We start from the raw sequence: 22,711 nt of genomic DNA on the forward strand, positions 1-22,711 counted from the left end.
ATACACATAGATCTATTAATATACAGTATTTTAGTAATGGTGGTTTCTCCGTGTAAAGAATGTAAATGTCAAACAAATGAACAATAAATGTTTGATTTAAAGTCCCGTCGCTTTTTAATTTTTTTAATCATGTTCGGGATTTGTGAAGAATTCAAAGAAAAACAACATTCAGAACTTTTGTATAAAATGTGTGAAGATCCCCAGAAATCCCGGTCATGTTTGATTTGTGTTGAATAAACTCCTCTGGATTTAGAGGAAAAGATTTTTCTACAACTTATGTTTACTTCATTCAACACAAATAAAATGTGTTTGTGCTACACACTGAGTGCCGGCAACTAAAGTTAAAGAAGAATGTAAAATCAAGACATGCGCAGTAAGGCTTTCAGTCACCATGAACTGTACCGCTGTGGCCTTTAAAAGCAGTTGGAATTAAAAGTTTTAATACAGAACGCTTCTATAGCTACCCGCCGTTATAACTCCTTATTTTACTGCTTGAACATATTTTAACTTTATATTATGTGAATCAAATCCGAGGCATCAATCACAATCTTTCACTACACAATAATAGTAGTTTTGATATAGACGTCGTATTTTTAAGGTTAATTTATATATCCGAGTTTTCGTAGGTTCTTGAACGCACCACTAAAGGTGTCCCGTTTTAGACAGGAGTTTAAACTGTCAACAAGTCCTCTGCGCGTCCCGGCACGCTTCAGCTGATCTATGATCGGTCCTTCCGCGGTAACCGTGATTCTCCGCTGTGTGAGGGGAGAAACCGTCATGTGGACGGTCGGATGGTTAAATTAAACAGAAAACAAACATGGAAACGTGCGTCATTCCAGCGCTGGACAGACCCGCGGTGGAGCTGACGGTCGTGGACGTGTACGACATAGCGGCGGTTCTCGGACAGGACTTTGAGCGGCTCATCGACACGTTTGGATGCGAGTCTGTAGTCGGTGTGGTGCCCAAAGTCGTTCGGGTCCTGGAGCTGCTGGAGGTGCTGGTTTGCCGCGGAGCCGCTGCGCAAGAGGCCGAGGAGCTGCGGAGGGAGCTGGATCGGCTGCGCCAGGAGCGCATCGAGCGCCTGAGGCAGGAGAGGAAGCACCAGGAGGTCTGGCTCCACACGGGATCACTGAATGAACGGGACTCCGTGTGTGTTCTGTAGGATAGAAGTCGATCTTTGCATTTCATTAAAAAAATATTCTGTCACAAAGATCCCGTTGCATCATCACAATGCGATGATGCAATAGAAGAAGAGCAAATCGAATATTTTTATACTTAAATCATTCACTGGCTAATCGATCATTTAATCAGTATAGCCGTATTTATAATAAGAGGTGGGTGTTACATACTCTATTTCTATTTTTTCATAAATAAACACCAAATGTTATTTATGTTATGGTGGGCACCGAAAGAAACAGAGTGTTCTTTATACAGTCAACTAATCTTCTTGCAGTTATAAAGTGATCTTACTGTAGAGTGTGTCATCAGGAAAAGGAAAACCTGGTGCTTCTGGGGGCTTATGTAGTCAACTCACCTCATTTCTTGGCACATTTTACCAAATATTCAACATTAATCTGATTAAAGACTCTTGGTGGTGGTGGTGGTCAATTTTTTGTATTATGTTTTGCTATAATACATTATATTTGTGCAATGTGGTGTGATCAAGGAGTGTAGTAAATATCTTGAATAATATGACTGAACACATTGATGTGCTATCATAATCACAGGTAATTGTCAAAGTAAAGACAGTGTCACTGAGGAAAAGACAGGAGACAGAGCTGGAGGTAGCAGAGATGAAGATGCTGAGGTTCTCTCTGGGAGTGACCAGGAAGGATAGGATCAGGAATGAGTACATCAGAGGGACAGCACATGTTAGAGGTTTTGGAGATAAAGTCAGAGAGGCCAGACTGAGATGGTTTGGACATGTCCAGAGGAGAGATAGTGAATATATTGGTAGAAGGATGCTGAGTTTTGAACTGCCAGGCAGGAGACCTAGAGGAAGACCAAAGAGGAAGCTGATGGATGTAGTGAAAGAGGACATGAAGGTAGTTGGTGTGAGAGAAGAGGATGCAGAAGACAGGGTTAGATGGAGGCAACTGATTCGCTGTGGCGACCCCTGAAGGGAAAAGCCGAAAGGAAAAGAAGAAGAATGTGTGTTGTTGTGTTGACACACACATTCCTTGTTTCCTGTGAAACAAGGAATCACCTTCATTGAATCCAAATGTAAAGGTAATAAATAATACACGAATTAAAAAAAACCCTCAGGCAACTGATAATGGAGGGGCTAAAATCATGATTGTGGTTGACTTTGTCGTGCCGTCATGTTTGTGCAGCCACTGTGTGTTAACACTGGGGTTTTCTGTTGTTTTTGTCTCTCCTTTGCTTAGGAGTTGGAGCTGGTGGAGGATTTGTGGAAAGCAGAGGTTCAGGACCTGCTGACTCAAATCACTCATTTAAAAGCTGAAAACAAGAGGCTGGTGCAGAGCCTCCCTCTCAGAGAGTCATCTATTGTCGAGGAAGATGCGGGGAAACAGGACGGTGTGTATAGACAGCTAAATGTTGGGAGGTTTCAGGCCGACTTAAGGAATAACTACATTATTTTTACAAACTTATTATTAATTATTGTCTGTGATTTTTCAAGCTTTTCTGCTGGATTAGGGTTCACCACACTGATCTAAGTATTTTTTTTAATGCAGCGTCATGTAATGACTCTTGATGCTAAATACATTTGACCTTTGTAGAGAATCCCTGTGCAGATTAAATCTATTCCATATGTGTGGATCATTCTGCAGATTTCCGTCACACTGATCAACCATCTGGTGAATGGTTCCGATATATACCCCATATAGTCACGTGGGAATATACAGTACATGCTTGATGCTTCATGCTTGAATGTTGATGGAAAAAAAGTCTGTAAGGCGAGACAGCCAGGAGCTTGTAAAGGAGACTATTTTTGAAGCAGACACTTCCCTGAGACTTCCATGGTGGTGGCAGCTATAGTTACTGTCAGGGTCACAATACTCAAACATCCAAATGAGTGTCTGCTGAATGAGCTCAGTAGTCTGCTAACTAACTCTTTTTTGTTTAGGAGATAAATTAATGGTGTTATAAATGCTTAAATGATGCTTAAATACCTTTAAATTAAAAGGAAATTTCTTAAAACTTACGTAAAGTGTTTTAAACGCCCTAAAATGAAGGAAATCTCAGGAATGTGACTTTCTCTTGGCAGCCTCTTGCTACATTGCACAAATGTTTCAGTGCTTTCTTATGAAACCCACAGACATGTCAGAGAATGAGAGGCAAGCCACGAAAAAGTTGCAGGACTTGGTGGATAAGCAGAGGGAGGAAATCCGGGCTAAAGACCAGGAGTTGACACTGAAAAACAAAGACTTTGAAGCGGTGAGATTGTATGTTTTACATTTTCTGGCACCTGACTCCTGAGTTGACAGTTTGAACACATTTTGTTAAGTCATGATAAAAAAAAATTGTTTTTTAGGTCCATATGCAGCAGCAGCGGCTGCTAAGAGTCAACCAGGATCTGCGTCACAGGATAGAAGTGATGGAGGCTCAGGGGAAAGCGCTGATTCAGCAGAGGGTGGAGCTGGAAGTCGCCGGTCAGGCACAGCGGCAGCAGCTGGGTTCTCTGCAGCTGGAGGTCACGAAGCTGAAAAGGGAGCTGCAGGGGTGGGAACTGGAGAGGGAGGTGACTGACGTCATAGGACCCTCTCTTAAGACATCTGGAATGTCATCGCCTGCAAAGATGGATGTAAGAAGAAGGATAAGTTTGTAAAACTAATTTTTCCTGGTTCATGTCACACAGCTCCACAAGGTTTAATGGAAATTGGCTTGTTAGTTTTTAAGTAAATGCGGAAAATGTCAGAAAGAAACCCCATCAAACCTTCAAGTTTTTGAAAATCCACTTTGTAGTTTATGCTTTGTGTTAGCAAATAGACAAATGAACACAGTAGCAAAAATAAGTAATTAGTTTGGAACTGTTCTTGTGGTTATTTAGATACGTGTTGGCAGTTTTAGAATTGGTAAGTGGGTGTTTTTGGTTCTTGTTAATCCAGTCTTCTGCAGTCCCACCATCAAACTCCATCATCAAACCGAGTTCGGTGTGGGCAGAGTGTGGCGGGGACCCTGACTTCTTGGCGAGCTGCTTTGAGTTTGTCGAGACGTCCTCTCCTCTTCCAACGTCATCAAACATAGAAAAGTCTTCCCCTCTTCCGGTGTCATCAAGCACAGAAAAGAATAATGGAGTGGATGTAGATGAGGCCTTGTTTCTGGTAACACATGCTTCACTTTGCACACATTTTTACAACAATTCCAATTGAAGCCTATTATCAATCTAAAAAAAAAGTTTTAAACCTGCTTTACTTAAGCATACAGTGTTGTTTTTCCTCCTTTTTTATTATTATTTTGCTTAATTTCCTTTTAGGTTTCTGCCAACTCTATTGATGAGCAATCACACATCTCAGGTCCACATACGCCCAAAATAACTGCTTATGAACTGCTTATAAAAACATTTCTCCACTTCAACATAACAAACATTATAATTCCAAATAGTTCATTTTTGTTTTCTGATAGTTAAAAATAAATCAATAGAAAGAAACAAAGCGTGCAATTGTGTCTCTCAGCTGTTGCTTAATGCAGACTGACTGTTTCATTACACGAGTCCGAGACTTCCAATGCTTTGCGTTGAAATTGCTGAATGTGTCCTTTGAATGCAGAAGATTTCGACGGAGACAGAGCCCGACGAGGAATCAGACATGCAGGATGAGGGCTCAGATGAACCACACTTCACCCTGCAGGAGCTGCGAGACGTCTTGCAGGAGAGAAATGAACTCAAGGCCCAAGTGTTCATGCTGCAGGAAGAGCTGGCATATTACAAAACGTAGGTGATTCCTCAATAAGCTCTTAGTTGATTAATGACTGGTGCAGAAGTTAAAGAATTACCTCTTCCACATCCCTCAGTGAGGAGTTTGAGGATGACACCGACTCCACTGTTTTTACTCCAGCTTCTTCTCCATGTTCCGCTTCCAATGACCAGCCTGAATCAGGAATTAGACACCTGTGAGTAACAAAACTGAGACCCAAAGAAGTGTGTTGGACTTTGAAGAAACTTTGGTTAATTCACAGCATCAAATTATAGACTTTTTCCAAAAAGATTATTTTGGGAAAGAAATTGCCGCATTAAATTCTGAAAAGTTTATCTGTTCAGTCTGATCACATTTGTAAAGTCCGGTACAGCTGCCTGATTTAATAGTCTCATCTCCATAAATGTTAGCAGTGGACTAAACTGGGAGTTAGGTGACATGTGCTCTTTGATCAATTTAGTAACGTCACAAAGACAGAGATAACTATAACTAGGGGCTGAATTTGGTGTCATGCCTTTGAGCAACTTCTGAGGGTATGGAGGGAGTCCAGTTTATGACAATGTGACTTTTAGGTTCTTTTTGATAGTTTGACAAAACCATCACAAACATTTCTACCAACGAGGTCTGCATCGTTGGTAGAACCAGCAGTGTTTGATTACTCCTGTGACACAGTTTGTGTCTAATTTATGTCTTACTAAGCACATTAAAATAAAGAGTGCTTGCTTTGGTGTCATGTGATATTTTAATAGTGAGTTTCACTGTGGTTCAAAACATTTACTGATCACAACAGTGATGAAGATTTTTGTCTTCTCTGATTCTACATTGACAGGATCTTCACTGCCATAATGCCGATGGTGGCGGCCGGTTTGATTTCAGATGACCCGACACTGATGCCAATCAGAAGACTTTTATCTTCTACATGACCTGGAGTTCTGAATCTTTAAAATTTAATTTCCACACCACAATTTGTTCATTTCTCTCATCAGTTTATCAAACATATGTCACATTTGGCTAATGGCTGCATTGCCATATAAAGAATCCACTCTTATTACTACAGATGTCTACTTTTGCAGTACATTTAAAAATCAATTATCAGACTGTTTTTATGTGTTTTATCAGTGTTTCTAATCTATGTTTTGTTCATGGGATGCCAAAGGTGAAAAGTATTTTTTATGGTATAAATGTATTATAACAAAGTATAAAGTTTTTATTTTATTTTAAATTGAGCATTAGCATTAGCAGTTGTGTCTGCCTAGTGGATTCCAAGATGTATGTGTTTCTGAGGATGTTTTTAAAGTAGAACTGGATCAACATTTTATCTGTTTTGCATGAAAGGAAATTCGACAATTGGGGATAATTTTAAATAAGCACAATCAGCTTTGTGCAAACAGTAGAGCAAGTATATGTGAACCACATATACTTGTTCTGCTGTAACCACTCTCTGTGACCTACACCAGTAGGCTATGGGAACTTAAATAAATAGTATTATTTGTTGTAAAATACTTCAAATAAGAAACTATGTGTATTGGATTTCCTCTGTAACATCATGTTTGCTCAAAGTTAATGTAATAAAGATTTATTTTTCATCTTTTTGATATTCATTTATTGCTGTATTGACATAACAATTTATAGCAGTAGTGGAGGTTGTACGGTATGTTCCAGCTGTGACATTAAAAACCCCCAAAACTAATTCATATATATGTGATTATCTGGACATAGTTTACACTTATGTAGACACGAATCATAAATGGGTTATTTTAATATATAGAAAACTATAAATCTGAAACTTGAAAAAAAAAACCCACATTAAAAATACCAAATCACTTGTTTTTTTTATTCTTTTCCACTCACCTGACTCTCACAAGTTGATAAGTGACAGTCACACGCCTTCCGACGCCTATACCACCCGGTTTCCCGTCGGTGAAGAGGAGCGGTAGTTCTCTTGCCGTGTGTATCATCTTTGTGCTTACCTGTCGCTAGGAGACTCCCCCCTCCTTCGATCGGGCAGACGCTCACGCCATTGGCGGATGAGTGATGGAGGGGGGAAGTGCTACCTTCTGACCGTAATAAAGTTGAATCCCAACACAAAAACAGGGGGACGCTATTCTTTTAGACAGTCAGAGGCGACAAGTTGACTTTATTGAGCCGTTCTTACTCTTTTGATGGAGTTTGGTGTCATGGAGTTCGGTGAAGAGTCGTCTCCAGCTCTGGCTTTCGAGAAGGACGCGTTTGAGCTGACGGTGGAGGATGTCTACGACATTTCCTATGTGATCGGACGAGATTTGTTGAAAATTAGCAGCTCGGGTGAAGACGTGTCTGACTTACAGTTCAGAATAGTCCGAGTTTTGGAAATGTTGGAGACCGTGGTGAATAAACACAACTTGTCTGTGGAGGAGCTGAAGATAGAGCGGGACAACCTGAAGAGAGAGCTGGACCGGATCATCATGGAGACATCGTCTGAGCAGGGAACGGTGAGTGGCAGCCGGTCTGGTCCTCTACCCCCATAGCAGACTTGTACAGATGCTTTTTCTTCTAAAAGGCAACAGTAGGACCGAACCAAATGGTGGTGGACCTCACAGACCCAAACAGACCGCGCTTCACCTTGGAGGAACTGAAGGAGGTTCTGCAGGAGAGGAACCAGCTGAAGGCTCAGCTGATGGTGGCCCAGGAGGAGCTGCAGTACTTCAAGAGGTGAGAAGCTGCAGTCCACTGCCAGTGATGTGCTGTCCACCTCCATCGTCACACCTGAGGACGTCAGAGAACAAGGAACACGTCATGATGTCGTCCAATAAAAGACAATGTTTAACTGAAACCGTTGCTGAATCAGCACATCCCATAATTTCAACAAGACTAAACATTGAATGTGTTACAGAAGCGAGGTTTAGAAGTACAGTACAGGTGAGCTGTACAACACTGGATCGATCAGACATATTAACATGTTATTAATGGATAGTCTTATGTTAATTTTATTACATCCCGCTTCAAAGCAATGCTGTATTGCAATCGTCAGTGTTCGTGTGTTCGTCCGTTCGTTCGTTAGTCCACCAAATATCTTCGCAACAGTTGCAGATAAAAAGATGAAACAAAAAACACATTACTTGGGCGGCAAGGGGATGAAAATGAAGTGATGACCTTGACCTTGAGAAAACTAGGTCAAGGTTAAATTTCAACTTTTGTACACTCAGGAACAAGATAGAAAGACGAGGGAGAAGGCCAGAGTGAATAAGACCATAGAGGTCTTAGCATTAGGTCAGAGCATTAGAGTTTTGATCTTTGACCACTGCAAGTAGGTCAAGGTAAAATTTTGAAGTCAGGGGTGTCGCGGGATGTTGCAGTCTGTGACTGCATTGGGTGTACTTAATAAAATGTATTTATATTAGAGACCAAACACAAATTTATGAGTCTCAAGGAGCAAAAAATGCTTTGCACCAGATTTAGTTTAAGCCCGTTTCTTCTGGTAGTTCCTGGGCAGGTGAAACTACTAAGCAACCAAACACACACACACACACACACACACACACACACACACACACACACACACACACACACACACATTACACTTTTCATATGAGCGAACTCTGTTGAGTAAAGTCAGTTGGACTTCTAGGAAAAGCTCGAAGTCGTTTCTCCTCTTCAGTTCTGAGCCTTTTAGATCCTGGACAGTTTAAACCAACTGTAGACAGACTGATATTAATATTACTGCTTTCATTATATCCATGCTCTAATCCATATCCATGTTGACCATTACCTAATGGTTAGATGATTACTCTGTAAATACGTATACAACCATATTGTAATATAGTGGGTTTTAAAAAAGGCTTTATTCTGGTGCAACCTTTTCCATTTTTAATGTACGTTAATCTTATTTTTTAACAGTAATTGTAATTTTGAAGCATAGGAACAAATTTTTTTTCAATATCATGAATAACTTCACATTAAATTATCTTACTGACCATAAAGTGCTTCTTCCTTCCACAGTGGGGTCCTCCCACAGGCTGAACCAGCCATGGTGGAGGTGGATCTGGGAACACCAGCAGCTACAGAAGACAGTCCAGCCATGATAAACGATGCAAAAGAGGAAAAGAGGACTATAGGCAGATTGTGAGTAATAAGATTGTTTGTTTTACTTAATACAGAAGTGTTTATCGGCAGACAACAGAGATGTGATCTGATAAAAGCTGCACAAAATTCAGAACAGTTCTTCACCGTTTTTAGCTCAACACCTCATGTGAGTAGGTCTTGAGAATATTCACAGCAGAAACCACGTGATGTTGAAGTCCGTTAGTAGAGAGATTGTCCTCACAGCCCGTCTCCTGTCCCATAATTGTATACTTGTGACCAAATGAATTCATGCTAATGCCGAGGAGGTTTGTGTGAGCAGTGAAACAGAGAGAGAAACTGGCAGTCTGCCTGCCAAACGACTGCTGCTGTCAGTAATTACAGGCTGCAGTGACTCAATGTTGTTTTTTGCACTGAAACTAGTTTTGTTCCATTTTCACTCTTATATGCTAAGAAACAAAATCTTGAAGCTTATTCTGAACCTTTTCTTTTTACAGGTTCTCATTCAGGCGAAAATAAGAAAACTGTGAAATGAAACAACAACATAGACAAACAGGATTTGTTGACACAATTTTCTCATTAGGTAACCACTTTTATAATAACTATTTTTTACAATGCGCATTGTCAGTCTAACAAATACTGTATTTTTGTACTGCTAAATTCAACCTAAAATGGTTTATAGTAATATAGTTGTTGGAGAGTTGCTGCTGAAGAAATGAAGCGGGAAGCCGTCAGAGAAAACTGGAAAGTATTATGTAATGACTAGTAGAGATTCTGTTGAATGTATTCTGTCAAATGAAGTTATTTATGGGGCTGAAAGTCATAAATAAAAATTAAATCATGTGGTTTTATCATGTCCAGTTATCTAAAGCACACTTATGTCACTCAACTGTCAGATGAGCAGAATTCAACCGTTAAATCCACTGCGGCTGGAATGAAAACACTGTTTTATTCCAATATATATAGTACACACTACAATTTACAATAGTAAAACTGAATCAGTGTATTTATTACAAAGTAAACCCCTTGGACAATGTGCAACACTGTTCTGGATAAACCCTCTTTAAACTGGCATCAATCGGCTACAGACATTAAAAAATAAGCGTGATACAAATGTTTGCAAAAATACACTGCATAGGTTGAAGCTTTAGCCTCCATTTAAAATAAAGCATTTTATAATTAAAAACATTGTTGACGGCTACTCATCAATAGCACCTTCTGGATAATGGTGAACATGGCAGCCGGGAGATCAAACTCATGAGAAACATGGATGGTTGCAGCCTTGGATTCAGGATTTCAGCCAAGGATGGGCCATGACTGATGCTTTGCTCCGATCGCCATAGTCATACAACAACTCTTCACCTAGTTTGATGTCTCTGGAAGCCACCAGGATCAGATGTGGGGTTCCATCGATGGGATGAAGCCTCGTCTGGCAGTTTCCAGTTTTACTGTGGTTGATCAGTCGTCCGAGGCGGTCTGTCTCCTTTGTAGCATCCACACTGAAACACATCAAGAAGAATAGAAGAAGAAACATAATGTACTTTTATCATCACCTTGGTAATCTTTTTTTCCACTCCAGCCTATTTTTTTTACACACATACAGTATGTATATGCTACAGGCCCTGAAACACACCCACAAGGGGTGTCCATAGAATATGAAGACTTATTTAAAACTGAATTATTATTTTTTTATGCAAATATTCTCAAAAATCCCTTATGACATGTCTTTAATCAATGGCTCTTAAACAAGAAAGAGGGATATGAGAAGAAACAATTAGGTGTCGATCACATTTGAAAGGGTTGGCATTTGGACTCACCAGTATGTTTTTGATTGATACTGGAAGTAGTACATATAACAGCCGGTTTTAGGATCCTGAGCGTACTGGGCCTCTCTTGTTTTAGCCTCAGCCAGTTCCACCAGGTCTCCATGGTACTCCACAACAAACTCTCCCTTTTTGAAGCCCTTGACTGCAAATATCCCTCTTCCTTTTCCTTCAATGTGTTTTACCTGTCAACAGTGAAAAACAAAAGTGTGATTCATCCAAGTTAGGTCTGGTGTAAGGGTTTCTTTACTGTACATTAAATATATTAACACTCATTATTTGGATTTTTGACATAACTGAAATCTTAATAACAACTGACTGATGAGTTGCAGTGAGTTTATTAGGAGAAAATGAAACAAATTCAAAGTATTCTTGTACTTAGTCCAGTAAGATTCTGGCTTCTTACATTAATGGATTTATTACAATGTAGGAAGCTGATTACTGTAAACATTTGTTTTGTAGTGTTTAAAAATGTGGCACTGTTGTGTCCGACAGTTGTTAGTGTGTCTGTACACAACTGCAGTTGAAGAATAACATACATTTTAAAACATTAAATGTTACCTGCATTCCTTGTTCAACGCCACTCTTTATGACATCATCAATGTGTTGGTATTCTTCTTTCTGTTGATTATTTGTGTAATGGGTCAAAATTAAATTTTTCGATTACAACTGAATAATCCTTATCTTCTTTTTTTTCACACACAAAAAACAATTAAATCTCCATTGGAAAAAATAAGTACAAACTATTATTTAAATTCATAAACATGAATGTATAGATATCTTAACTGCATGTACGACATGTGAATGTATTCTCTTGGTGGGAAATGCTCTCTTCACTGTGAATGAAACAACCCAAGAAAGATTATTGACACAAACCTTTAACTCTGACTTAGTTTTCCTGTTACTCCTCCTGATGGGGTAATAGTCTGTCACCTTTTTGTTTTGGGACATGTTACATCCTGTACTGAAAAGAGAAATATGATTATTAAAATGTTTTCAAATAAAATTTATAACTGCACGCGTTACACAGCGATTCTGCACTTACGTTTTGGCATTGAGTTTACGATTTGATCTATTCTGAGTTTTGGGTACTGAAGCTTTGTTGGCTGTTGCAGGCCTGGAATTTGTGGGTGTTGTGGTCTCCTTTTGCTGAAGCTGGTCACTCTCTTTTTCTCTCATCTCATGACTTTGATGAGCCGTTTCAGATTTCTGCTCTCTGGGCTCACAACTCTCAGGATTTATTTCAGTAGGAACATCTAAAAGCAGGAAAAAATATAAAGAATTAAATTAGCAACAGCCGCCAAACAAATGACAAAAACAATTTCACAAAAATTGATATAAACTATGTTTAAACTTAATTAGGTATTTACCTTTCTTCATCTTTGACACCTCGGGATGATTTGTATCAGATTCGTTTCCTTTATGGATCAGCGTGCCTGAACTGTCACTCAGAGGGGATCTGGGTTTGCTGTGATGCCTCTGGGAAACTGGCTGGACTGTATCCGTGTAGCTCTGGATAATAAAATTACCCTGGGGAATAAAGTACCAAGGCCAGGTGTAATCCTAACGAATTATGAACAATCACAGATCTAGGGTTCATTAAATAACAATGATTACAATCCAGGATGCGACTGTGTGGAAGATGGAAACCTTTAGTCCAACAGAATAAAAGTAAACAGACTGCTAACTCATGAAGCCTGCAGCTCTCTGCCTACCAACGCCAACATGAGTGATTAACATCTCCATAGTAACAGTACCATCTCTGTAGGAGCCCAAGCAGTGCAGGAATTATAGAAAGTTGATTTTTGATGTTGTTTCTGTGGAGGCGTACCACTGTAAGACATCATTAAATATACTTATAGATTATTATAAAACCATAGATCTGGGTGAGGATGCAACAGACTGGACTACCTGGGGCATTGCAATAACAACTCACAACCAAACATTACCTTGGAGGTTGTTGGGTTGTTTTCCTTTGTCTCCTTCCGCGAGGTGACTTTGCGTTCAGCTGTGGTCTCGGTTCTCGGCACATTTTTCTTCCCTTCGTAAACATGGATACAGGTAAACATGGATACAGGTAAACATGGATACAGGTAAACATGAGCACTGTCTAATGCAACTGACAAAATACAATGTGAGCTTTGTTTGACAACAAGGCTCGATAGTAAATTCGGTATGTATGGTACGTATTAGTTATCGCAGCTTGTGTGTCACGCCCAAAAATGCGCAAAATTACCTTTTGCCATGTCAAATCCCAGATTAAAATCCCAATAGAAGGGAAATTTTCTGTAATTTGGATACGGTATGGTAAATTCTGTACAAGAGCAACAAACATCTGAGCCCTGCGTGAGCGTGGTGGATTTAAATTCTTCACAGCCGCTCTCATTGGCTGCTACACGCGCACGTGAGGAGCAAGAGCGAGGAGGGAGCTCTGATTGGCCGCAGACGTCACACAGCGACCTCTCAGGCAGACGTGTGCAAACCTGTAGCCTACGTAGTCATGGAGTTTACTGTAGTCTGTACTCAGTATTCATCTTTTTTCATCTAAAACGATTTTAGAGAAATAGTCACAATGGTTTGTTCTATTTTTTAAATTATAACAGATATATTAAAAGCAGTTCTAAAAAAGCAAGATGATTGGGGAATTAAAAATATGTGCCAATGACATGCTGTAGGTGATTGTGGAGCTCTCTGTCAGGCGGTGATGAGCTCTGATACCGACCCAGCTAAGAGCCTGTAAGACTGGAGTGACAGCATGAACATCCCACCAACAATCGGCTCTGGAAAGCTCAGACAGAAGAGTCGGCTGTGTGAGTGGTTTGTGATATGCTCAGCAGAAATAAAAAAGTACAGAGTTATATCAAACATTTTCCTTGCTGACAGTACTTTTCCAGGTTTATTTATTCAGTATTTTGGGCTTTACATACAGAGTGTGGCAGGATTTATGACTTAATTTCACTTTCCACATCAATATTTTAAACACCATCACTGTCAAGTTTGGAGTCTGCAGCTATTGTTTCCTTAAACAGTCGTTTCCTTTCCAGATTTTCATTCGCCTTCTTCCTCTTCTCTTTTTTCCTAAATTCAGACTCCTTCTTCTTTAGCAGAACTTCACTCTCTTCTCCTTTGTATAAAACGTCAAGTTTCACCCTCATAATGTCCCGTGCACGTTTGCGATTTATATCCACAGATCTGGTTTGATGGCACTGTAGGGGAAATGGTACATTATCACGGTCAGTAAAACGTCATTACTCAGAAGACAATAATCATTCACCAAATACCGATTAAACGTAGTGAAGTACTCAGAAGTTAAATTAAAAACAGGATTAACCTTCACGACTATCCCACTGGGGACATGCTTTAGCACCACACAGTTGCTGGTTTTGTTGGTAGCCTGTCCTCCTGGTCCCGAACCCCGAACAAATTGTTCCTCAAGCTCGTTCTCATTTAGGACAGGGAGGTTCAATGAGTCTTTTTTTCCTGCTGCCAGGATATGTGGAGGTACAGAGGGGTTCGGCTTTGATAGTGGATAAATACATGGAGAATTCCTCCAGAAGACCCGACTGGACACATTGCACATATACCCGATGATGGAGACAGTCCGTAACATGCCTTCAGTGACGTGGCGCATGAAAGTACAGACCGAAACAAGGACATATATTTAAACAGAAAAAAGTTAACTACCTAACTACCTATAAAAAAAACATTGATATATAAAATATCAAATATAAATTATATATCCTCTTAGCTCAGGGTCACATGTTTATATTTTATCTTCGTCTACACTTCCTGTCTTCTTCTTCTTCTTCTTCTTCCGGAACCAGTTAACCAATCAGCAGTCGTCTTACTTTTCTTCGTGGCTAAAATAAAAGGTCTACATCAACTGTCTTCCGCCACCCTGTGTCGGTTGGCTGAACATATGTATGTACTGTATTCACTAAATTGGAGGCTGCAATCATGCTTTGTAACATTGGAATTTCTTTATGCATGTCATTTTAAGTTTGATGAAGGCACTTTAACTTTCTTTCAGTTGCTAGTAGGTTCGGGTGTAAATGTATGTATAAGAATTTATAAGAATATATATATATAATAAGAAAATTAGAGGGAATAAAACAAGAAAAGTAAAAGATGTAATGTAAATACAAATTGCTATCAGCAAAACATAAAAATATGATGATAAATGAAATGTGACTGTGATACACTTAGTAAATACTGCTTTATAAAACAAAAAAATTTTTTTTTGTTATTAATTATTAACCAAGACTCTAACATTATAAAACTGTACATAAAATCAGACTGAGAAGATGGGTTCATGGTCTATGTTTCATTATTTCTTCCAAGAAAGGTGCCTTTTGATGATTGTAGCATTTATAGAAATGATTGATTGGTTTTCTCCTGCAAAAGCTAAATGACCACAGAAGAAAAATGATCAAAGCCAACCTATACGCATCGAAATAATTAATGCAGGTAAAACGGGTGAAAACATTTTTTTTTTTTTTAGATCATGCCTCCCCTTTATTTGGACTCATACCAAATTTTAAGTAGTTCTTTCCTAACAAATACCCTAACCCTTGTAGGGTAGGGTAGCTGGTCTGGAATAATGAATAATGAGGTATCGATGTAACAGCTCAGCCAAGGTGGTGGCGTATTTATTCTTGAACACTTTTTGACTCTGCACAAAATACAGCAACACAATGCAATAATCCCTTGAGTGGGACAGAACACACTAATCCTCAAGTATAACCAAACTAGACTCCAAATGTATATTAAAAAAAACTATACATGTTCAGACTATTACTTTACATTATTAAATATTACAGCAAACAACAGCAACTTGTGACTAAATGTAACAGAAACCAAATAATTTATACTTGATTTCGTAATCTCTAGTATTCTTAATTAAATTTTAAAGCTATTCTCATCAGGAGCACTGAACAACCATATCTTCCTCAAACGCAACCAAAACTGGACTGAGGGAGTGAAGCACGGCTCACGAAGATGACGTCATGGGGTCAAATGTCACAACAACCTAAGATAAAAGTCCAACGTTCACAAATTAATTTTCTATGATATGAAAATGAATACAAAGCAATATTATGGAACTATAAAACAAAACAAAAAAATTTAATTAACAAATAATGAGCGAAGGACTTTTGGTGGAATGCATCATTTTTCTATATTCCAAACAATCCATCCTCCGAATTCTGAAAATTGAATTCTAGTCTTTATACTTCAAAGAATCATCTGTTCTTAGATGTTCTGCGGCGCAGGACACGGTGGTTGGCGCTGCCGCCCCGCAACACGGCAGACGCGTGTTCGAGTCCCGCTCTGTGTGGAGTTTACATTCTCCCCCCTGCGTAGGTTCTTCCTCCCTCCTCCTGATTGGCCGTTCCAAATTGCCCGTAGGAATGTCGTGTATGGCTCCGCGGTGCACTGGCGTCGTGCCCGGAGTGTCCCCCCCGCCTCACGCCCTATGACGCTGAGATAGACTCGGGCTCCACGTGACCCGCTGCGGCGGATATAGCGGTGGTAATCTGAAGATGACTGAATTCTAGTCTTTATACTTCAATCAATCTCACAATTCTAAGAACGAAGATAGGATAAACCTTTATTTTCCTCATAGTGGGGAGATGTTCGTAAAAGCTTGAACGCCCGAACAGGGACTTGAACCCTGGACCCTCAGATTAAAAGTCTGATGCTCTACCGACTGAGCTATCCGGGCTCTACTCACATACAGGAACAGACAAGAAAAATACGCGAAAACGATCTCTGGGCGTGGAGCTACGTGGGTACATAAAGTACTTAACTAACCACACCAGTTCATTATACTGTACTGTAGTACAGTGTATAGACTTATTCTACAGTCTATATGCTTTGCAACAGCAGGGGGCGCTCTGTTATCAAAACTGCTCAGCTGAATTGCTGCACAAGTCTGAGTTTAGTGAAGTTAGTTAAAGGAAAAAGAAGTACAGGAAGTCAAGCGATCAACCCTTCAGAGTTAAATACTTACAAACGTTTGTTCACTTGTGTACAAAGCTTACTACATCATAGGTTTCGGTAGATTGCGTGTAATTTTGGCAAAGAATCAACCAGCAAATGCGAGATGCGATGACGAAATATTTTAGACGATTAGCCTTTTCGGTATTAGTACTGTTAACGCCGCAAACAAGCGATGAAGTGGGCTTTTATTTCTAAAATTCCACCGGAAACGTAGTCGTACTCAGGTTAGTCATTGTTTTGTGTCGTGCCTGAAAGGTCTGTGGAGACTTGAAGCGGTTCAGACCTGAGGAGTGACAACTTACGATGGCGGGTGTTCGTGTTGTGTTTGTTTATCGCTCTTCCCGGTTCTCTGGACCGAGACGTCAGTCGCTGATCTGAGGCGAAAGAAAAAGAAGAAGAAGAAAAAAAAAAGCGGATGTATTTTCCTCACCGGGTCGAGTCCAAACGTCAAATCCCTGCGAAGGTAGCTGGAACAATTCAAGGACATTTTAACGTTACCATAGCTACTTTGGCCTTTCCTGTCGTTTGAGGAAATCCAACGTGTGTCTCCTCGGTTCAATGATGTTGTCCGATTTTTGTCAAGACGGGACAGAAACGGCGTCTGGTGCCATGTAAACGAACCCACCCCGCACTGAGGATGTTTTTCTCTCCGTCTGATGTACACATCGTACCCCTTCATTCACCGAAGGGCCAAACAAACGGTGTAGTGGAAACCCGTCGCTGATATTCTTGCTAGTCATCTTAATTATGGAGACGTTTTCAGACCTCATCAAGTTGGCTTCTGCTTCTCGGTGAGAGAGAGAGAGAGAACTGTTGGAACTGTTGACTCCAAAAGACCAGTGAACTTTTGAATTTGCTGTGTGGTGAAACTAAAGGTGCATCACTGGTGTGCAGCAGGTCCAGGTATGTGATGAGCATTGCAAGACGCCAGTTTGTCATTACCGGGCTGCCATGTTGCTAGGTAACTAACTGGCGATGGGTTTACTCCAGTTCATATTTGATAATCCCCCTTCCAGCGTCTAATTTCGTAAAACCTTATTTGACAAGTTTAACTGCATAAGTTGCCTTTAATTTGCTTAGATCATCTTTGTGTTATTCCTTTTTTTGCATAAATAAATGGCAGCACATTTTTTTCCTGCACATGCAGTGTCTCTGCTGCTGTCACACATGCATGCTTGTTAAAGCTGATGAAATATCCCTCTCCATCCTGACTGTAAGCTATCCTGATGTTTCTATACACTGCAGGAAATAACACTAAGATTGTTAGTGTAATCACTTGGGGTTTTTTTTTTTCACATTCTGACCATGATGGGAGAGTTTATTCAAGACTGCTGCATATTACAGCATGTTTGACTTCACATGGAAATAAAGGATGAGACATTTTGCATAGGTTGCGATCATTTTTTTTTGACTCAAGTGAAAACTTGCAGCACACAAGCTTGATTTTACAATCCCCGGTGACCTATTTTAATTTCAAGACTTCATGAGTGTCAGCATCAAGAGTCACCCTACTTGACTCAGCAGTGCCGGAGTGAGTCATTGGTGGCGATGCTGACTGGGAGGCTGTGGGGTTTGCTGTGCTGTGAGGGCAGGAGCTGTTGCACGGCTCATCCACTTGGAATCCTTTCTTTGTTTCCAACATTGTCGTTTATCTTGGATTTAGAGTTAGATTTGCAACCTGAAACTTATACACATTTTCGTTGTTCAGATGAAAATACACCCACTTTTGGATTCCTGACAAAGACATTGAGGCAGCACATACCAAGACCACTTATTGTATCGTTCCTGGAGCCTGAATAATATCTTACTTATGTGCACACAGGTTGTGATCTGTCTTTGACGTGTTGCTACATGCGTATTCTCCTTAAGCCTTAACGGTTGCGAGGGTTGGGTAACACAGTCAGGATGAGCCACCCTTTGATCTTAAAGATTTAAATGGCTTTGTCTTTTTTGCAATGGCATGAAACCAGGTTTTTGGAGGAGGATGTTCACTGCATTTGCATTTTGAAATAAAAATTTTGATGCTGGATTTGTGAAGGTGAATTTTCAAAGCAATCATTTATTTATTTATTTATTTATTATTTCAACAGCTTGTAGGCTTCTGTGTCACCAGCTGATTTGAATAGACACATTTTTTTTTGGTGTTCCTTAATTTTTATCTCAAAACATGAATCATTGCTCTTTTTGCTGATGGTGACATTTTCATCATAAAGACTTGTGTGACTGACAGGATGTTTTCTCCTGTGGTTCACATGTGTCACTTAGAGCTGCAGCATAAATAAATAAGGATACTTTTTTGCTGTCTGTGCTTCAGTCAGTGAATTGCGGATCTGTTGGTTACTATGACTGTTTGACTTTATGGTCATCAATTATATCATCGCTTATTACCTAAACTGCGTGACTGCATGATGTGACTGCACACCCAGTTCTGTCACTGTTTTGCCTGTAGGTTTTTTTGCCAAACAGGTTTTCTGATGGGGAAAGACAGAGTTTGGACAACACACACGGACAAGGCTGTGTGGACAATGCAAATATTCAAACTGAGTTTTAGAGAAACCTGCTGTGTGACCTACAGTTTGTCTTTTTGAGACAAAACATTTATGATAAGGTTCCTGAAAACAGAACAAAACTCTTTCACACTAAGTCATTTTGCGAAATAATCTGTTTCGGCGTAATATTTCTTCACTATGAATTGATAAGTTTGATTTGGAGCTGACCTTTCATGCTCTGCTGACCTCACCATCTTATTCAGTGAAAAAACAAATGGGAAAAATGTTCGTTGAGCTCAGCGACATTGCTTCATCATAGACTAATGTGTTGCATGGAATTTAATACAATTGTTATAGTTGTTATATTGCTTAAGATATTTTACACTTCATTTGATAAAATTGGTGTGAATTCACAAAGACAGACTTCATGTCGTGATGATAAATCGTTATGTTTAACTTATGATTTCCCTTTTGGACAGTATTAAAGCGTAATTAATTATGGGTAGTTTCTTCAAGCATCGTACACATGGCCACTTAATTATTCAAATATGTTATCACCATTAATCGCTTATTCTATAAAATAAAATAAAAATTGCCAAAATCCTCATCACATTTAGCAAAATCTTAGGGAACATCTGCATGTTTGCCCAACTAGCAGCCCAAATTTTTAAAACGTCTTCATTTAGTGTCTTAAATGACAGAGAAAAGTAAATCCATGCGTGTGGATGATGGTATCAACCTGGACCTTACTTGAGCTCAACAGGATGTTGAATCACTTTTGCTCTATTGGCTGTCTCATTTTATATTTTGCTCGTCATGTTTTAACTAGGTTGATATGAACTATACCTGGAGCTGATAATCTCACCCACTGAGGATCCTCACTAGAATCTCACTCCACCAAATCCTTTAGTGTAATTAAGGCATTCAATTAAGATTTTAATCCAGTTCAAGAGTTCAAGTATTAATCCTGTTTAAATATTCTCTTTTATTTTGTAAAAATTACACCTGTCGCTCTAGGGTTGAAAATTTATTCCTGGTGTTCATATTGAAGTTTGACACAGTGAAATTGTTGCTGTCTGAGTTTTTTTCTTTCTAAATCCAATCATATGCTTATTCATGTGTACTTGAATTTAATCAGTGACTATAATACTGTGGCAGAGCAGTTATGAGTTGAGGGGACGAAATGGAGTTACGTCCTTTCTTACGTCATGTTTTGATGCCTTTAGATAATTTCACAGGAAGATATCTGAGATTGTTCAATTTTGTCTCTAACTCTCAGCTGCCTGTGTTGCATCTAGCCCACCACACAACCACAGTATCACAGAAAGTGAGAGAGGAAGTGTTGATGAGTTAGCCCGTAGTTTCCACATTTGTGATTTTTAGATATGACTGTGAAAGGGTTTTTCAATCAAGCAATTCTGATTCTTTTTCTGGCCATTGCCTAAAGCACAGTGTAGACATTACGATGACTCTATTTGACAAACAACAGTAAAAAAAATAAAAATGGGGAAGCTGTGGTTTAAAAGGTAAGAGTGTCATCCACTGATTGAAAGGTCAGGGGTTTTAGCCACAGTTGCCCCCACCTGACACGCCAAGCGATCAAGTTTCACACACAAGACTGTGCCATATATAATTGTATATGACAGCAAACCTCCCTCTTCTTCTTCTAAAATTGCATTTAGATACCTACAGACAACACTCCTATGATCACAGGAGTGCCTGACAAAGAAAATACTGTGTGAATATGTAAATGTGCTGTATGTCTGAGTGACTATGGAGTGGAAAATTCCTGACAGAGCAGCCTGCACCTCTTGCATTCTGTGTCTGAGCTTCGTTTGAGTATTCATAGCGCTGCATGGAATCTTTGTGAGGAATTTTTTTTAATGGTCACATGTGACGGGTCTCCTGTCAGTTTGCCTGTTGTTGCGGCTGACAAACGAATGAACGACAAAACAGCTGCCGTAGGTTAAACATGGGAGTTACCTGATGATGCGTGATCCAATAAATTGCTCGACTTCTGGATCTCACCAATAATCTTTGTTTATTGACACACTGCATCACAATCGATACTTAGTCATTCTGAGTGCCCATAAAACAAAGTACACCTGTGATTCTCCCAACGTAGGTGAACAATCTTGAGACTGTTATGCAGATAAAAATGAACACACAGCCAGTGAGTCACAGTTACTTGAGGAAACCAGACACAAAAGTCACTTCCTGTCAGTTAAAATTTGAATGTCATGTGCTACCGCTCACCGCTTGTTTTTGCTCAGTGTCTGTACAATTTCATCTGCTTATGAGGTCAGATCTCTGACACAGGAAGAACAGACAGCAAAAAATGAGCTACATGAAGCAATTTGAGAGTTGGCTGTGACTTAAATTACAGTATTTTGCTGAATACAGAAGTCCATTTAGCTGCACTGAAATATTACTGCCTTTAATTCATTTTGGTGATTCTTCTCAACACCTCAAGGATAAAATGAACCAAAAGAAGTTAAGTTAAATTATGAAGATGACGCAAAGCAATTGTGTCGTTAAAAAAAATTGCTCATGCAATGTGCCTGACGGTTAAATGTCATATCCTTATACCCTGAAGGCGAGACCCGTCCTTGCAGCTGATTGGCTTATGTACTCTTTTTAATTGTTGTTTCAAGTTTGACATTTAGGTTTGGAGAAAAGTAAAATTATTCAGTTTAGCTAGTCAGATAAGTAAATATATGATTGGTAATATTTTATATTAACACAACAGTTCATGTCGTTGCATTTGTGAATGCACAATTCACATTTGATCAATTATCAGACAGGAAATTTACAGCGACCAATAATTAAATTATAGTTGACAGTTACAGAGCCTACACTTACCATGCAGTATCTGCACTCTGTGGCAATATTATGAACTTAGTTGGTTTGTGATATGCCAAGAAACAAGAAAAATAAGATGATGTAAAAACAATGAAGAATACTGTTTTGGGAGAGTTTAAGGAAAGATTTTTTTTCACACATTGTCACTACATCATTTTTTTTCTTTTTTCTTTTTGGCTTAGGTGTGCATAACATAAAAGTGAAAGATGAAAATAGATCGGAAAAGATCCTTTATTAGCAGACATTTTAAATGAAAAATTACTATTGATGTAAGTTATAAAGAATCCATATCATACATCTGTAGTCGCAGTAGCTTAGTTCCTGTGATTGTTTTTTAGGATATTAGAAAATGTAATTTATTCTACAGCTTCTCATGTGGATTAATACAATTTTTGCTGGATGAGCTTGCATGAAGATGCTGAGATATTAAATCTGATGCATAACAAACCATTTATGGTAGGTTGTCTGGGACCGGATAAGCAAAATCACTGATAACTCCCAGGTGCAAATTCCTGTGCGTACCTTGTTATTTTATGCAGAAAGACCATTGGAGGGGATTTTTTGTGTGAATGAGTTTGAGTAACTCATTCATACTATATGA

General features: G+C 39.3%; 5 protein-coding genes and 1 non-coding gene across 12 annotated transcripts in view; 3 read left to right on the forward strand and 3 right to left on the reverse strand.

Moving 5' to 3' along the window:
- The first annotated feature begins 658 nt into the window (after positions 1–658).
- Positions 659–6,463, forward strand: LOC137592902 (RILP-like protein 1). 2 transcript variants are annotated; one of them, XM_068311383.1, is made up of 8 exons: positions 659–1,108; positions 2,388–2,538; positions 3,281–3,399; positions 3,497–3,766; positions 4,071–4,286; positions 4,731–4,894; positions 4,975–5,073; positions 5,707–6,463. In XM_068311383.1, exons 1-8 carry the CDS (start codon positions 818–820, stop codon positions 5,798–5,800), a joined length of 1,404 nt encoding a protein of 467 aa, XP_068167484.1. In that variant the 5' UTR covers positions 659–817; the 3' UTR covers positions 5,801–6,463. The 2 variants fall into 2 exon arrangements, with proteins under 2 accessions (XP_068167484.1, XP_068167485.1); XM_068311384.1 differs by having other exon boundaries at positions 4,734–4,894.
- Positions 6,464–6,821: 358 nt separating this feature from the next.
- rilpl2 (Rab interacting lysosomal protein-like 2) lies at positions 6,822–9,779 on the forward strand. Its single transcript, XM_068311389.1, has 4 exons — positions 6,822–7,348; positions 7,417–7,568; positions 8,856–8,978; positions 9,434–9,779. The coding sequence occupies exons 1-4, from the start codon at positions 7,040–7,042 to the stop codon at positions 9,453–9,455; spliced, it is 606 nt and encodes a 201-aa protein (XP_068167490.1). The 5' UTR covers positions 6,822–7,039; the 3' UTR covers positions 9,456–9,779.
- A 41-nt stretch (positions 9,780–9,820) lies between these two features.
- kmt5ab (lysine methyltransferase 5Ab) lies at positions 9,821–13,260 on the reverse strand. 3 transcript variants are annotated; one of them, XM_068311386.1, is made up of 8 exons: positions 12,996–13,260; positions 12,709–12,800; positions 12,130–12,289; positions 11,805–12,015; positions 11,636–11,723; positions 11,321–11,380; positions 10,754–10,944; positions 9,868–10,435 (listed from the first exon to the last, which is right to left on the reverse strand). In XM_068311386.1, the coding sequence occupies exons 1-8, from the start codon at positions 13,003–13,005 to the stop codon at positions 10,225–10,227; spliced, it is 1,023 nt and encodes a 340-aa protein (XP_068167487.1). In that variant the 5' UTR covers positions 13,006–13,260; the 3' UTR covers positions 9,868–10,224. The 3 variants fall into 3 exon arrangements, with proteins under 3 accessions (XP_068167488.1, XP_068167486.1, XP_068167487.1); XM_068311387.1 differs by lacking the exon at positions 12,996–13,260 and having other exon boundaries at positions 9,821–10,435; positions 12,130–12,271; positions 12,709–12,892; XM_068311385.1 differs by lacking the exon at positions 12,996–13,260 and having other exon boundaries at positions 9,823–10,435; positions 12,709–12,891.
- Positions 13,261–13,592: 332 nt separating this feature from the next.
- On the reverse strand, positions 13,593–14,558 carry mtrfr (mitochondrial translation release factor in rescue). The gene is made up of 2 exons (XM_068311390.1): positions 14,091–14,558; positions 13,593–13,965 (listed from the first exon to the last, which is right to left on the reverse strand). Exons 1-2 carry the CDS (start codon positions 14,388–14,390, stop codon positions 13,735–13,737), a joined length of 531 nt encoding a protein of 176 aa, XP_068167491.1. The 5' UTR covers positions 14,391–14,558; the 3' UTR covers positions 13,593–13,734.
- Positions 14,559–16,408: 1,850 nt separating this feature from the next.
- trnak-uuu (transfer RNA lysine (anticodon UUU)) lies at positions 16,409–16,481 on the reverse strand. The gene has a single exon. It is a non-coding gene; the product is annotated as a tRNA-Lys (tRNA).
- A 550-nt stretch (positions 16,482–17,031) lies between these two features.
- The window catches only part of LOC137592215 (membrane-associated phosphatidylinositol transfer protein 2-like), a 40,869-nt gene continuing 35,189 nt past the window's right edge, over positions 17,032–22,711 (forward strand). For 3 of the 4 annotated variants that reach the window (XM_068310206.1, XM_068310210.1, XM_068310209.1), the window contains exon 1: positions 17,032–17,662. The gene's annotated coding sequence lies outside the window, so the exon portion shown is untranslated. The remainder of the gene's footprint in view (positions 17,663–22,711) is intronic. The other variant, XM_068310208.1, reaches the window with a different exon arrangement.

This window comes from Antennarius striatus, chromosome 3, assembly GCF_040054535.1.
Source record: "Antennarius striatus isolate MH-2024 chromosome 3, ASM4005453v1, whole genome shotgun sequence".
In the NCBI taxonomy this organism is placed as follows: domain Eukaryota; kingdom Metazoa; phylum Chordata; class Actinopteri; order Lophiiformes; family Antennariidae; genus Antennarius; species Antennarius striatus.